The sequence below is a fragment of the Rhinolophus sinicus genome, chromosome 18 (genome assembly GCF_057876585.1).
Source record: "Rhinolophus sinicus isolate RSI-liver-muscle chromosome 18, RSI-T2T, whole genome shotgun sequence".
NCBI classification, from domain to species: domain Eukaryota; kingdom Metazoa; phylum Chordata; class Mammalia; order Chiroptera; family Rhinolophidae; genus Rhinolophus; species Rhinolophus sinicus.
In genome coordinates this window covers 40,850,052-40,866,569 of record NC_142518.1, presented here as the reverse complement: position 1 = coordinate 40,866,569, position 16,518 = coordinate 40,850,052, and the positions used below count along the sequence as shown (strand labels likewise).

General features: G+C 36.8%; 1 protein-coding gene across 28 annotated transcripts in view; it reads left to right on the top strand.

Annotated features, from left to right (window-relative positions):
* The window catches only part of HUWE1 (HECT, UBA and WWE domain containing E3 ubiquitin protein ligase 1), a 161,381-nt gene that overhangs the window by 49,215 nt on the left and 95,648 nt on the right, over positions 1–16,518 (top strand). For 15 of the 28 annotated variants that reach the window (XM_019718912.3, XM_088795033.1, XM_088795031.1 and 12 more), the window contains 10 exons: positions 7,791–7,853; positions 9,648–9,725; positions 10,588–10,635; positions 10,718–10,786; positions 11,403–11,502; positions 12,781–12,902; positions 13,204–13,354; positions 13,492–13,619; positions 14,232–14,372; positions 14,584–14,689. In XM_019718912.3, coding sequence (XP_019574471.1) covers positions 7,791–7,853; positions 9,648–9,725; positions 10,588–10,635; positions 10,718–10,786; positions 11,403–11,502; positions 12,781–12,902; positions 13,204–13,354; positions 13,492–13,619; positions 14,232–14,372; positions 14,584–14,689 — 1,006 coding nt within the window. The remainder of the gene's footprint in view (positions 1–7,790; positions 7,854–9,647; positions 9,726–10,587; positions 10,636–10,717; positions 10,787–11,402; positions 11,503–12,780; positions 12,903–13,203; positions 13,355–13,491; positions 13,620–14,231; positions 14,373–14,583; positions 14,690–16,518) is intronic. The other 13 variants (XM_088795037.1, XM_088795035.1, XM_088795038.1 and 10 more) reach the window with 3 other exon arrangements.

Genomic DNA, 16,518 nt, shown 5'->3' with positions numbered 1-16,518 from the left:
GGATAATTGTGCCAGATACAGAATTCTTGATTGTCAGTTTTTGTTTTTTTAAAATTAAAGTTTATTGGGGTGACAGTGGTTTCAAGTGTACATAGTACATTATCTATATATCACATTGTGTGTTCACCACCCAGAGTCAGTTCTCCTTCCATCACCAGGCAGTTCTTTTCTTATAACACTTTGAATGTATCTTCCCACTGCATTTTGGCCTCCATAGTGGTTTCTGAAGAGAAAGCTGATTATCTCGTGGAGGAACCCTTGTACACAGCAAGTCACTTTTGCTGCTTTCAAGGTTTTCTCTCTGTATTGGCCTTTGACAGTTTGATTATAATGTGTATTTCTATGAGTCTCTGTAGATTTATCCTATTGGAGTTTATGGAGCTTCTTGGATTTGTAAATTCGTGTCTTTTGTCAAACCTGAGACATTTTTGGCCCTTGTTTCCTTAAATAATCTCTGCCCTTTTTCTCTCTCTTCTTCTGGGACTTCCATTATGCATATGTTGGTACATTGATGTAATCTAACAAATCTCTGTCTTTTTTTTGTTTTTTTTCCACTCTTCAGACTAGGTAATCTCAACTGACTTATCTTCAGGTTCATTGAGTCTTCTCTTCTTTTTTTCCCACCTTTCAGTAATTGTTTTCAAATAAACTTTTCTCCAAATTTTTATGAAAGTTATACATGTTCAGTGTTGAAAATTAAAACAGAAAATTGTAAAGAATAAAATAACACTAATCCTCAACCACCACTATGTAGAGCAAAATAACTGTTAAGACTGTGTTTCAAGTGCTGCTCCACCCCCCACCTATGGTGAATTCTTAAAAATATTTTTAAAGACTGGACAGTAGTCTTGGCTTTCAATCCACCTTCCTGGTCCTCTTGAGTCTCCATGGCTGCCCTTCTGTGTCTTCTTCTCTGGTGCCTCCTCCTCTGCTTCTAGCTCAGGACACCACCCCAGGCTCTCTTAAATCCAGCTACGTTCTGCCTAGGTGATCTCATCCAATTTCATGCTTTTAAGGACCTCTACCTCCCCAAATTTTATCTGTTTTCTTTGAACCTCAAACTCATGTACTTACTGCCTTCTCAAAACCTCTACTGAATGTCTAATAGACACCTCAATTGTAACATGTACAAAATCAAACTTTTGATCTCACCTCCCACTTTTACCCCCGGGCTCAGTCCATTTCAGGTACCTGGCCCCCTTGGCATTCCTGGACAGCGCCAAGCACACTCTTGCTGCCTTTACACAGCTATGTCTTCACTTGTCTCTACGGCTTGCTCCCTCATGCCTTTTAAGTGTTAAGTGTCACTGTCTCAGTGAGGTCTTCCCTACCATCCAATTTTGATATTGGAACACCTTCCACACTCCTATCACCCTTTATTCTTTATTTTTCTGTGCAGCACATATTAACATCTGATGGTCTATATATTTAATTATATTCATTCTTCTCCCTGCTTACATCTGTTGAACCACTGTAGTGAATTTTTCATTGCTGTTATTGTGCCTTTCAGCTCCAGAATTTGTATTTGCTTTTTTATGGCCTCTCTTTATTGATATTCTTTATTTGATAAGACATCAGTTGATTTAAAGTTTTTACCTAGTAAGTGCAGTGTCTGGACTTTCTCAGGAACAGATTCTATTAATTTATTTTTCCAGCTTTATTGAGATATAATTGACATATGACATTGTGTAAGTTTAAGGTGTACAACATGATGATTTGTTACATTTATATATTGTGAAGTGATTGCCACAGTAGCATTAATTAACACCTCCATCACCTCATAAATACCATTTCCTTTTTGTGGTGAGAACATTTAAGGTTTACTCTTGTAGCAACTTTGAAGTGTATAATAAAAGTACTGTTAACTATAGTTACCATGCTGTACATTAGATCTTCAGATCTTATTCATCTTATAACTGGAAGTTTGTATCCTTTGACCAACATCTCACCATTTCCCCCACCCCCAGCCACTGGCAACCACCATTCTACTCAGTTTCGATGAGTTTAGCATTTTCAGATTCCATATAAGATACACAGTAATTGTCTTTATCTGACTTATTTCACTTACTGAGGTTCATCCTCAAGGTTCATCCATGTTGTCACAAAAAGGTGGGATTTCCTTCTTTCTCATGGCTGAATAATAATCCATTGTCTATATACACCACATCTTTTTGTCCATTCATCCATAGACAAACACTTAAGTTGTTTCCATACCTTGGCTAGTGTGAATAATGTTGCAGTGAATACAGGAGTGTATTTTTCTTTGGTGTCCTGATTTCATTTCCTTTAGATACATACCCAGAACTGGATCATTGCTGAATCATATAGTAGATCTATTTTAATTTTTTGAGCCACCTCCATTCTGTTTTTTGTAGTAGCTGTACCAATTTACATTCCCACCAACAGTGAACAAGGGTTCCCTTTACTCCAAACTTTCGCCAATATTTGTTATCTCTTTTTGATAGTAGCCATTCTAACAGGTGTGAGATGATACCTCATTGTGGTTATGATTTGCATTTCCCTGATAATTAGTGATATTGAGTACCATTTCATGTACCTTGGCCATTTGTATGTCTTCTTTGGAGAATGTCTATTCAGTTCCAGTTACTCAGTGCCTTTTTAATCAGGCTTTTGTTGTTGTTGTTATTCAGTTTGAGTTGTTCATATATTTTGGATTTTATCAAAGAGTTTGAAAATATTTTCTCCTCCATATGTTGCCTTTTCATTTTGTTGATTTTTATTTTTCTGTGCAGAAGCTTTTTCGTTTGATGTATTGTAGTGACATTTATTTTTGCCTTTGTTACTTATGCTTTTGGTGCCCTATCCAAAAAATTGTTACCAAGAATAACCATGTTTTCTTATAGGAGTTTTAGTTTCAGGTCTTATGTTGAAGTCTTTAATCCATTTCAATTTTGTATTTTTGAGTGATGTAAGATAGGGGTCCAATTTCATTTTTCTGCATGTAGTTATCCAATTTTCCCAGCACTATGTATCAAAGAGACTATGCTTTCCTCATTGATTATTCTTGGCTCCCTTTCAAATATTAGTTGACCATATACAGAGGGTGCTAAAAAATGTCTACACATTTTAAGAAAGGAAAACTATTAGAATTGTAATACTCTATATATACCGATAACAAAGGATGAATACAAGTCACTTTTGACTTCCATAATTATCAGAGGTGCTCAAAGTGGTTACCATCAGTGTCCAGACACTTCTGATTACGGCAAACTATTGCTTGAGCAACGTTGACCAATGTGTCCACTTGTATACATTTTTTTGACACCCCCGGTACGTAAGGGTTTATTTCTGGGCTCTGGATTCTGTACCATTGGTCTATGTGTCTGTTTTTATGCCGATACCATACTGTTGATTACTCTTGCTTTGTAACAATGTTTGATATCAGGAAGTGTGATACCTACCTCTAGCTTTCTTCTTTCTCAAGATTGCTTTCTATTTTTGTGGAAAATGTCATTGGAATTTTGATAGTGAGTATGTTGAATCTGTAGATAGTTATGGATGGTATGGACATTTTAACAATATTAATTCTTCCAATTCATAAATACTGGATATCTGTCCATTGGCTTGTGTCTTTAAATTCTTTCATTAGTGTTTTACAGTTTATTTCTTTTTCACATAGCTTATTGTTAGTATATAGAAATATGACTGATTTCTGTATGTTGATTTTTGTATCCTGCAACTTCACTGATTTTATTCGTTCTAGCAATTTTTTGGTGGAGTCTTTAGGGTTTTCTATACAAGATCATATCATTTGCAAACAGTTTTACTTACTCCTTTCCTCATTGGATGCCTTTTATTTCTTTTTCTTGCCTAATTACTCTGGCTAGGACTTCCAGTACTATGTTGAATTAGGAATGGTAAGAGTGGGCACCCATGTCTTGTTCCTGATCTTAGAGGGAAAGCTTTTAACCTTTCACTGTTGAGTATGATGTTAGCTGTAGGCTTGTCATATGTGGCCTTTATTCTATTGATGTTGTATGTTCTTTTATACCCCCATTTTTGAGTTTTTATCATGAAAGGATGTTGAATTTTATCAGATGCTTTTTTTATGTATCTGTTGAGATGATCATATGATTTTTGTCTTTCATTGTGTTAATGTGATGTATCCCATATTTTTTTATGTATCCCATTTATTGATTTGTTTATGTGAAACCATCCTTGCACCCATCCCAAGAATATATCCCACTTGATCATGGTGTGTGATTCTTTAAATGTGCTGTTCTCTTTGCTAGTATTTTGATGATGTTTGTTTATTTGCATCTTATGTTCATTAACTATATTGTCCTGTAGTTTTCTTATAGTGTCCTTATATCTGGCTTTGGTATCAAAGTAATTCTGGCCTCATAAAATGAATTTGAAATTATTCCGTCTTCAATTTTTTGGTAAGAACTTGAAAAGGACTGGTATTAATTCTTTAATGTTTGGTGGAATTCACCGGGAAAACCATCTGGTCCTGCACTTTTGTTTGTTGGGTGTGTTTTATTTACTGATTCGATCCCCTTACTTGTTTTTGGTCTGTTCATTGTTCATATTTTCTATTTCTTCATTATGCAGTCTCCATAGGTTATCTTTCTAGGAATTTACCTAGTTCTTCTAGGTTAACCAATTTGTTAGCTTTTTGTTATCCAATTTGTGGGCAATTTGTTCATAGTTGTCTCTTATGCTTTGTATCTCTGTGGTATCAGTTGTAAGGTCTCTTTTCTCTATTCAAGTCTTCACTCTTTTTTTCTTAGTCTAGCTAAAAATTCCTCTTATTTTATCTCCCCCGGTAAAAAAAAACAGCTGTTATTTTCATTGATCTTTTCTATTTTTATATGGTCTCTTTCATTTATTTCTGTTCTGATCTTTGTTATTTCTTTCCTTCTAAATTTGGGCTTAGTTTGTACTTTTTCTAGTTACTTGAGGTATAAAGTTAGTTTATTTGAGATCGTTCTTGTTTCTTAACATAGGCATTTATCCGTATAAAATTCTCTTTTAGAACTGCTTTTGGTGCATCCCATAGTTTGAATATGTTGGATTTCCATTTTCATTTGTCTCAAGATGGTTTTTAAGTTCCCTTTTGATTTCTTCTTTTGATCCATTGGTTGTTCAGGAATATATTGTTTAATTTACAAATGTTTGTGAATTTTTCAGTTTTTCTCCTGTTACTGATTTTTAGTTTTATATCATTGTGGTCAGCAAAGATACTCCGTGTGATTTTGTTCTTCCTAAATTCACTAAGACATTTTTGGGGACCTATCATATAATGTATCCAGGGGAATGTTCCATGTGGATTTGACTGGAGTATATATTCTGCTGCTGTTGGATGAAATGTTCTGTATATGCCTGGTAGGTCCATTGGTTTAAAGTATAGTTCATGTCCAACATTCCCTTACTGATTTTCTGTTGGGTCGATTTATCTGTTGTTGAAAGTAGGTGTTAACATCCACTATTACTGTATTGTCTATTTCTCCCTTCAGATCTGTTAGTATTTGCTTAATATATTTAGATGCTCCAATGTTGGGTCCATACATATTTACATTTGTTAGAACCTTGTGATGAATTGACACCTTTATCATTATATAATGATGTTCTTTGTTGTTACAGCTGTTGAGTGAAAGTCTGTTTTGTCTAATACAAGTGTAGGTGATTCTACTTATATAGAATATCATTTTCCATCCTTTCACTTTGAGTCTATGTAGCCTTAAAGCGGAAATGATTCTCTTGTAGGCAGCATATAGTTGGGTCTTGTTTTTATCCATCCAGCCACTCTGTGCCTTTTGATTGGAAAATCAGTCCATCTACATTTAGAGTAATTATTGATAGGGAAGGACTTAGTAGTAATGCCATCATATTAACAGTTTCCTGGTTTTTTTGTATTTCCCTTGTCCGTTCTTCCTCTCTTGCTGCTTTCCTTTGTGAATTGATGGTTTTCCATAGTAGTATGCTTTGCTTCTCTTTATCTTTTGTGTGTCTAATCTAGGTTTTTGCTTTCTGGTTACCATGAGCCTTACATAGAACATCCTATAGATACAAGTTTATTTTAAGCTGATAACAACATTGATTGCATACAAAACTCTACCCTCTTTCTTCCCCTCACCCCAAGTCTGTTTTGTTTCTGGTGTTACAATTTACTTATTTTTATATTGTGAATTCATTAACATTATGTTAGCTCTTAGTTATTTTTAATACTTTTATCTTTTAACTCTTATTACCCGTGGGTGATTGTTTAAGACAATGTTCTCCTGGGGCTCTCCAACAGCTGCTGAAAGTGGCTTCAGCTGGTTCACAGGCCACTGCAGAGTCCATAGCTGGGACTGAACTCTATATGCCTGACACCCTGGATCTTTTGGCATATTGGGCTGGATTCCAGCTTACTCAAAGGCACTTTTGTCTGTGATAGATGCCAAATTGTTTTGGTAGGAGGAGCAAGAGACATCTTAGTTAGCCATCTTGCTGATGTCACTCCTTATGCTGCTATTTGTGTTTCATAGTGTCTTCTTTCTTTGCATGCCTCATAATCTTTTTGTTAAATAATCGACATTTTTAATATAATGTGGCAACTATGGAAATGAGATTCTCACCCTTCCCTAGGATTTGTTGTTATGGTTTGTTGTTTGTTTAGACTTTTCCGAACCAATTTTGTGATCCTTTGTTTTGTGTGATCATTGATGTGTCTGTTCTGTTAGCTTAATGGTCAGCTAGTGATTTGCCTTAAATTCCTAGGACCAAAAAAACAAAACAAAAAAAACAAAAAAAAAACAGTCTTTGCAGGTGGGTTCTGTGTATATTTTGGTGTCTTCAGTGTCAGTACTCAGCATCTTCAATAGTCAACTAGAAGTTTACAACTCTGCCTTAGCCTTCACTTCTGGCTTGTGGAGCCTGATCGTCTCCAGAGGTGTGTGAACTTGGACCTTCTCAGATCTTTTCTGAGAATGTGGCCAGCCTTGGCCTTCCAAATTCCCAAGAATATGTGGAGCTTTTCAAAGCCCTTATTCCCTAAAGCATTTCACTCCCCAGCCTTTCTTCCCAAGCTTTTCAGTTTATTATTTATTGCAATTGTGTATCTTGTCCCAGGGGACAGGGACTAATGCGTTTACTCTTGAATGTTTTCCATAAATGCCCAGTTCATCCTTGAAAGAATGCCAAATTAAGAGAAAAATGATTGTTAGCTCAAATGCTATTTTTAAATGAAGGCTATTTATTAAGCAAGATTGTATGGCTGGAGTTTTGGCTTTGGAAGCCAATAATAGTGTACAGTTGAGCATTCTCCCACATTACCTTAGGGGCTAGTACTTGTTAATGAGTTTTTAGACTTTCTGGTGGCAGAAGTAGAGTAGTGGTGAGCAATGCAGAATCTGCTGCTTTGCAACTTAGTTCATGTGAAAAAGTGAGGAACTAGAGAGCATGTGATTCCACCCTAGTGAGGGAGGTGAGCAGGCTGAGCAGGGAAGGCAGATTGCAGCACTGAAGGCCTGGTGGGACAAGACTCACGTGTCGACAAGCACAACAGCAGGCATGTAGAATGCAGTCGCTTGGAACAGCTGCTTATGTTCTCCCCTGGTAACATCCTTACAGAATAGTAAAATCGATCTCATTGGAGAAATTACCTTTAGTCTGAGCATCTTGCCTTGCGTCTTAAGTCCTTGCTCCTATTTACGCCCTCTTTTCATTTAACTGTCACATTGTATGTCTTCTTAACACTGCTCCAAGCAGCCACATATTCTTAAATATTTTGTACACAGGACTACCTTAAGCATTGTTTAACACTGTCTTTTTCCTTTTCCAAGAGCTGGGGTGGAAAGGAGAATGGCTTTGGACTTGCAGAATGTTGCAGAGACTTGCATATGATGGTAAGTAACTCTTTGGGATATGGGTGTCTTTTGGCAGAGCTGTTTGTGATCTCTTTTTGAGCCTTAATTTACAGTGAATATATGGTATCTAAAGTTGTCGCTGCACATTAGGACCTTGAAGGAACCTAAGATCATTTGAGACACAGTACGCCTGATCTAGAAATGCTTCGGCCCTCCTAGTGCTGGCAGTAAAGAACCTCAGAAGCACAGTATATGTTCATTCCCAGCTCTTGAGTAGGAAGCCGCATTGGGTGAATCAGTTTGAAAGTGATGAAAAGTCCCAGAAAGTACATTTTCTTGCGTTCTGTCACTGAAACTATCAGAACTCTGGGCAGTCTGGCATTATTTAAGAATGGCTGCTTGAAGAACAGTTCTGCCATTAGGTTTATTAAGAACTTAAACATGTTCTGTGTGCTTTCCATCCCCTGCTCATACTTTTCACCCATGCTTAGATTATGAGCTCCCCTCTGCTTTGATGTGTTACTTATGGAACCACAAGGCACAATTGGATTTGTTAGAACAATTCTGTGCCAAGAAGCAACTATGTTTTCCAGCAGATATACTTCTTTTTTCAGTTCATCATGTATATGACAAATGGCTGTGATGAAATGTAGTGAATTCATTTTAGCAAGCATTTTTGCCCCATGAGAATGACTCTTTTTCTGGTCACATAAAACTACAATTTGGAACAAATTACTTTCCCATCTTAGCTGGTATATTTTATTAAGTATGTATTATGTGAATGGATATTGGATAATATGGGAGGTGAGTGTTTTCTGTTTAATAAAGCTACATGAATCTTAAAGGGTATTTAGTTTGGAATTCTAATTTTTTGTCTTAAAGTTTAGTTTGTTAATTCTGAGCCTCCTTATATATATATATGAAGCTTGTTCTTTGCCCCTTGTGCGAAACAGTATTATACACTGCTGGGATTGCATGATGTGTGTTACCCATTTTGGTCCCAATCTGTGTTAAGAAATCACACAATTTTATTTATTGGTGTTTCGCATGTTATGGGACTTTGAAAAATATGATGTGTACTTTAAAAGGAAGTAATACATACACATGTTAAAAAATTCTAGGAGTATAAAGGGGTGCACAATAAGTCTACATCCCCAGAGGCAATCACTGCTGCTGGTTTCTTTCAAGGCTGTGTTTTAATGGGCGTGCTGTTGCGATCTTACTTTGTTTTTCATGTTGCTTTTCTAGAGTTAAAGAGGATTTATTGTTGGGGTCTGGTTTATATTGATTTGGTATCTGCCTATGCATAAAAGTAGTTGGATATCATGAGAAGTGATGTAGAATGGTATAGAAGGGAGTATGTGAAGAATTATGAAGGTACACCCATGAGGCATGGTTTGAATAAAATATTTCAAAACGCGATGATACACACTAAGGTTTCCATAAGAATGTTTTTTTCCATTCTCGAGCTGGTGCCTAGACCCTTATATTTGTCTTCCATCCTTTCTTGGGTTCTTATTCATTACTGCTTGGCAGACTTGCCCCTCTTTTCCCTCTTGAGAATAGCTACAGTCCAAATTGATTTCTTGAAAGAAAGGGCAACTTGGTAACTTACAAGTAAGAAATATGAAAGCTTTTGGAGCTGTGGGCGCCATCCTCCTGATTCTGTCTTGTTACATAAGACGCCTGAGCTGTACTAAGACAAGAAATGAACGCACTGTAGCTGTTGGCTGCATTGCTCATTCTGCTGCCATGAGTTGCACAAGTGGCTAGGACTTTGAGGGAAGATTGGGAGAAGATGGTATCTGATTCTTTCATGTGCTTTATACACAGAAATACCCACCCAGTGCAACTACACTACACTTTGAATTCTATGCAGACCCTGGGGCCGAGGTCAAAATCGAGAAAAGGGTGAGTCTCAATCAGACTTGTTCTGATAGAGTCTGTGATCTGCTGTAACTGGGGTTGACTTTTCTAGAACTCCTCAGTTAAATGAGGGAATGGTTTTGAGCTACATTGCTGCCTTCCCAAGCTAAATACACCTAATAGTTTATCAGGAATAAGTGTTCATTGTATGCCCAGCTCTGATAGGTTTGGATCTTATGTTGGAGCTGCCAAAAGCAGGACTCCCTATATGGGGCACTGCTGTAACTTGTATATTTTTCTCAGTCTCAGTTCCAACATGCAGTGTAATACTGTAGATAGTGATAGCTCTACTTTCTCTATTTAAGCCAGCTTGCAAGAAGTCTATATTACTTACAGGGTCCTGCTTCAATTATCTGGTCGTTCCTTATTCTTTGAGGAGATACTGAAATTCAGTTTGGTTTAGAAGTGGCCTAGTGAATAAGATCTTTTTCTTCTGCCTACAATATATAATAATAAAAATAAACTTTCTAGATTAATGGCGCCTTGAAAACAGCTCTGATGCATATTTAAAGAGAAACCATTTTCATGGATTCAGTCTTTGCTATGAATACAGAGGCTGTGGGGATAAAGACGATGAAGATTTTTAAAGGACCAGGAAGAATATGAAATGTTTCTGACTGTGCATTATATTTTGATACTACTGGTTTCGAAGAAGCTGTCCTGAGAATATTCTGTATATAAAATGGGTATTTTGGGGGACTCAAAAATTACATTGATTTTAAGAGCATTTAGTCAGTCTTCACCCTAGGGTGCCGTCTTGGTTTTCAGACAGCTCTTGCAGTCCTGTGGCAGGGGAGGCTAAGATATGCAGTGACCCCTAACAACTCTCCTATCTTTTTAATTTCAGACAACTAGCAACACACTACATTATATTCACATAGAGCAACTTGACAAGGTAAGAGGAATCTTTGACTATTAACTATGTCCTTTACATTTGGTTCACTTTTTGTTCCTAACTAATTTTTTTTCTAATGTAGATTTCAGAAAGCCCTTCTGAAATTATGGAGTCTCTTACCAAAATGTACAGCATTCCTAAGGATAAGCAGGTATGATATGTCCTAAAAATATCTAAAGTGTGTAGTTGTTATTCATGTAGATTAATGACGTGTACTGTGCTGGGAGACACCGTAGCAGAAAGAATGAAGTCAGACCACTGGCAAATTAGTTAAACTCTGGGAGCCTTAGTTTCCTCATCTTTTATGAGGTCAACACTTTACTGACTTCCTAGGTTCGTGTGAGAGTTTGAGGAAAACATAAGCTGCCTTACTCACCTTGAGTATCTAATAAGTGATTGTAGCTCAATACTTTGGATACCAAAGAAGAAAACATTTAGTTGCGTTACGTTTTTCTGCTCATTGTGATGGTGATCAAGTATTTAATTTGGTTAGTAACAATCGTAACTCTCGCAAAATGTCTCCAGTTTGTGCCTGTCAGTAGAGTGATAGTTCTTGGCTTCTGTTGGGGTATTAGGATTCTGTGTCCCTCTGTTTTCTCATTCCCATTTTGTTAGCTAACCTCAGAGTGGAACTGTTCTGTTTGATACCTTAACAAATAGCAACAGTAAACCATTTTACCAAGGAGCTCCACAGGTACAATTTAGCCCTCAGAAAATACAGTCACTTTTTCCATTGATTTCCTAATTTAGGTCTTATGTCTCTACAGATGCTGTTATTTACACACATACGGCTAGCCCATGGCTTTTCTAATCACAGGAAGCGATTGCAAGCTGTTCAGGCCAGGCTGCATGCAATATCGATATTAGGTAAGACGACAACACTCTATAACAGGCACTGATAGGCAATTTAGACTTGATTTCCTTTGAACTTCATATGTCTTTGTTGTTATGAGGTTTATTGTAGTTATCTAGGTCGCAAGTTATATTGTAAAATTGCCAGCATTCATAGTGTTCACCATTCCTGAATTTCTAAATGTTGAATCAGAAAGAGGATAGGATGGTTATTGATATACTGTACGGGTTTAGTGTTGATTTTGCTCTTTTTATTTAACTAGTGTTCAGGTAGTCATCTCCTTTGACCCCCATTGTTCTTCCTCTTGCCATTCATCTTCCTCTTCTATGCCTTCAGGAGTATAGTTTTGAAATAAGTCAGAAAGTGTTTGTTAAGTAGTCAGTACTATGCATTTTACTTTTACAGTAGGGTGGTAGCGTGGGAAAGCACACTGGTTTTAAAACCAGTCCTGGGCTCTCACCCTGATGATGCAGATTAGTAGCCACATGTTTATCCTTTTGGCCTCATTTTTCTCATTTAGTACTGTGACATTACTTATTTTATAGGCTTGTAAGAGGATTAAGCAAAAGCCTATAAAGTACCTAGTACAGGCCAGGCACATAGAAGGTATAAAATGGTAGCTGCTGTCTATATTGTCACCTTTCATTATGTTATTACTCGTCTGCTCTTTTAAGCTATGGGTTCCTCAACTGAAATTCCTACTCTTCTTTTTGTATGTAATACCTAGCATAACTTCTGGCATGTAGTGGGTACTCAGGGAATGTTTGTTGAAAATTAAACATGCTTAATTTAATCCCACTAGTTTGCACATCAGGAGACTGTGTCCGGTATTACTTGTGTGAGGATTCACTGAAAGTGTATTACATGCATTCTCAAGTTCTTCTCCGATGTCATATAAGTTTGGCTTAGTTTGCAGTAGTCGATAAATTCTGTTCTTCATAGCTTTTAAGTGTTTCCTTGTGAAAACAGAAGCGTATGAAGAGACTGAAATGAAAGTGTGTGTCCAAGGCATAATAGAATTATTATATCAAGTATTGATGTTATAAAAAATTAACTCTTCATTCCCTTTTCATACTTCCCTTCCCAAAAATCTTCACTTAAGACAACTGATACCATTAATAGGAGAATATATCAGTTGGGTGTGTTAGAGCTTATCATATTTGAGCCGATCCTCTAGAATTCAGTGATTCTGCCCTCCAGTGCTGGTTGGAAGGGAATCCGTCCCTAGAACCAGTAGGTGCCAAAAGGTTTGTCATTGGGCAGTGGCTTGACCACTGCCTTCTTGCCTAAAGTGTTTATTTCTCCTTTTGCAGTGTATTCCAATGCCTTGCAGGAGTCAGCAAACAGTATCTTGTATAATGGGTTGATAGAGGAGTTGGTAGATGTCCTTCAGATAACAGATAAGCAGCTCATGGTAAGTATTTATTAATATTGTGTGTGTATCAGGCTAATATGTATTTATTTGCTTTTTGGGTTTTCCCAGGGGTTTAGAATGAACCCCAGTTGGGATGCTGGCCCTTTTACTTCCTCTTTGGATATTTAGCTGCAGAGTTAACAAATGCTGGATTTTCGATGTTATTCTCAACAGACTTCCATCTACCCTAAGCAATTGCCAGTAGAATAACTGAAATTTTAGAGTTTGGACTATTAGCAACTTGGTTTAGTCCTATACTTATTTAAAACACATATACCATGTTTACATTCTGTTTTCATAGGAGATTAAAGCTGCTTCTTTACGAACATTAACATCTATTGTGCACTTGGAGAGAACTCCCAAACTCAGCAGTATTATTGACTGTACTGGAACTGCATCCTACCATGGATTTTTACCTGTACTTGTGCGGAACTGTATCCAGGCCATGATTGGTAAATTTTGATAGTTATCATTCTAGGCAACAAGCAAAATGCTGCCCTTTGCTTGGCTGCTTTTGTTTAACATCCTGCCAACTTAACACCAAATCCTGAGCTTACTCTTTCTCTCCCTCTCCCAATCTCCCTTTCAGATCCTTCCATGGATCCATACCCTCATCAGTTTGCCACTGCTCTCTTCTCTTTTTTATACCATCTGGCCAGCTACGATGCTGGTGGCGAAGCCTTGGTCTCCTGTGGAATGATGGAAGCCTTATTGAAGGTGCTCTACTTTTTTTTTTTAAATACATTTGTGGGGAGATCAACTAAGAGAGGGTATAAAGTTGCAAGTTTGGAATGGTTCACGGTGAGAGCAAATAGCCTAAGAAAGCTTACCCAGAAAATGTTATACTTAATTTTTCTAGTTTGGCCTTCTAGTTATTAACAACTTTTAAGAGTAGCTATTTCCATTATTAAGAGTTGAACATAGTCCAGATGTGTTATAGTAGGCCCCAGGTACTAGTGAAGGCATTACCACATCTTATTATGACCTTAGTTATGACACTGAAGAAAATATATATAAAAGTACTTTGTAAGTTGTTCTGTTATGTAATGGGCTTTACTGGGTATTGGGCACTGGGCACCAGCTTTTTTCTCCCTGAATATTTTATTTTATTCTGAAAAGTAATGTATGTCCTCATTACCTCAGGGGGTTAAGTACCAGAAGTGATAAAGCTATCATTTGGCAAGCACCAAAAATCAAACACATACTCTTTTCTCTTGTATTGTGCTGCCTCCCTGAGGCCCTGGAATGCATGCTTCCAAAAGAATACATTATTTACAGCTTTGTGTCTTTTCATTTGACTGGTTTTGCCTCTTTCTCTCTCCCTGATAGGTCATAAAGTTTCTTGGCGATGAACAGGACCAGATAACGTTTGTTACCAGAGCCGTGAGAGTAGTGGACCTCATCACCAACCTGGACATGGCAGCTTTCCAGTCCCATAGTGGACTTTCTATCTTCATTTATAGGCTGGAGGTATTCTTAATATAAGGGGCATTTTGCATAGGCTTATGCCTAGTGAGACCTGAGCCTAGGAACTATCCTAATAATCCCAAAGAACCATTTAATTCCTCTTCTGTTTTTAGAAACCCATTTAGTAGTCTGCATATAACATTCTTTCATTATAATTATTTTTAATCCCTGGTATATCTGTAGGATTTGCTTACTACTTTTCCCTTGATCATAGCATGAAGTAGATTTGTGCCGAAAAGAATGTCCATTTGTGATCAAGCCAAAGATCCAGAGACCCAGTACTACACAAGAAGGAGAAGAAATGGAAACTGATATGGATGGTAAGTAATAGTTACTAAGTCAGTATTTTTTGTGCTTGATGTTTTCCTGTCATCCAACCCCAATTTTCATTCTTCCTCATAAATTGTAAAGTGTACAACCGACTTGAGTATGTATTTTCAACAACAAAACAATTTTTAATGCATAAATGATTTGTGCTTTGTTTTTCATGAAGATAATTAGAAAAGAGAGGTACAAGTTGTTGGGAATAGAGGTGGAAGGTGAAGCAGATGGTAGGGCTTTGTAATCATTCTATGATACTCTGTTTTATTTCAAGACTTAATAGTTGTTTTCTTAAGTATTGGCTCATTATTTTCTTATTCCCACTGAAATGTAAGCTCCATGAGATCTGAATACTGTTTTGTATCTCCAGCAGTGTCTGATATAGCATACGTGTTTGGGAAAGTTAAGTACAATGTAGACTCTAAAATGGGACTTTCTGAAACTGTCTTATTTTTTTAATTAAAGTTTATTGGGGTGACAATTGTTAGTAAAGTTACATAGATTTCAGGTGTACAATTCTGTATTACATCATCTATATATCACATTGTGTGCTCACCACCCAGAGTCAGTTCTCCTTCCTTCACCATATATTTGATCCCCTTTATCCTCATCTACCTCCCCTTTCCCCCCTTACCCTCTGGTAACTATCTGGCTATTTTGAGAAGGGAGCGGAGAGGTGAAAAAGTTGTGTAGGAAACAACTTTTTAAGTCATTAAATGAGAAAGACAGAAGACCAGATATTCTTAATCTTCAGCTGCATCATGTGTATCCTTTTTTTTAAACCTCTCTGTCCCCACATGCATAGTTCATCATCATAGTACCAAAAATAATAAAAACTGTTCCCCAAAACAGCTTTCTTAGAATTTAATCTTACCTTGATGACCCATGTTGTTATTAACATGTATCTGTTACCATACTTATGGTAAAAGTATTAGAATTTATAATGCTTTCATTTCTGATGCTAAATGTCCATCGATTTCCATTCCTTTTCTGAATAATTATCTACCATGTTTCCCTAAAAATAAGACCTAGCCAGACAACCAGCTCTAATGTGTTTTTTGGAGCAAAAATTAATATAAGACCCGGTCTTATTTTATCATAATATAAAACGGTGTCTTATATAATATAATCTAAAACCGGGTCTTATATTAATTTTTGCTCCAAAAGACGCATTAGAACTGATTGTCTGGCTAGGTCTTATTTTCAGGGAAACAGGGTATGTGCGTTGCTGTTCCTAGAAGCCCCTTTACCCAATTTCTATCTCTAGTCTTGTTAGGCAAGCTGGTATTTGAGTTAATGGGTGAGATCCTGGAGTGTTGATTAAAATGTGATATCTACTAAATGGTGTGGTGTAAAAGACTAAAGAATCACTATTCATTATAACGGTGGTTGTCATTTAGCAAGCATAGGAATAAATTAAAGTGCTTGCTAAAGACTTAAACCCAGTCTACAGTACTTAATTCATTAAGTTTGCAAGTGAAAACAGGAAATCTTTTTTAACCAATCCAAGTGATTCTGATGTACTCATAGAGAAAATTTTATATTGAATAAACAGCAGGTTGCAAAACCATGAGTTTTGTGGTTCCTGTATATAAGTAGGCACTAGTATGTACAAAGTGTGATTGAAAACCACAGTGAATGCTTAAAACAAATTTATTACAGTAAAAGACGCATTGCCATTAATGCCCTTCAAAATACTCCCCCTCACTTTGAACACATTTAGCCCAACGTTCTTGCCACCTTCTGAAGCAGTTCTGGAAGTACTTTTTTGTGATTGTCTTTACTTTATCCTCTATCATGACGATGTTCTGTATTATACATCGCTTCT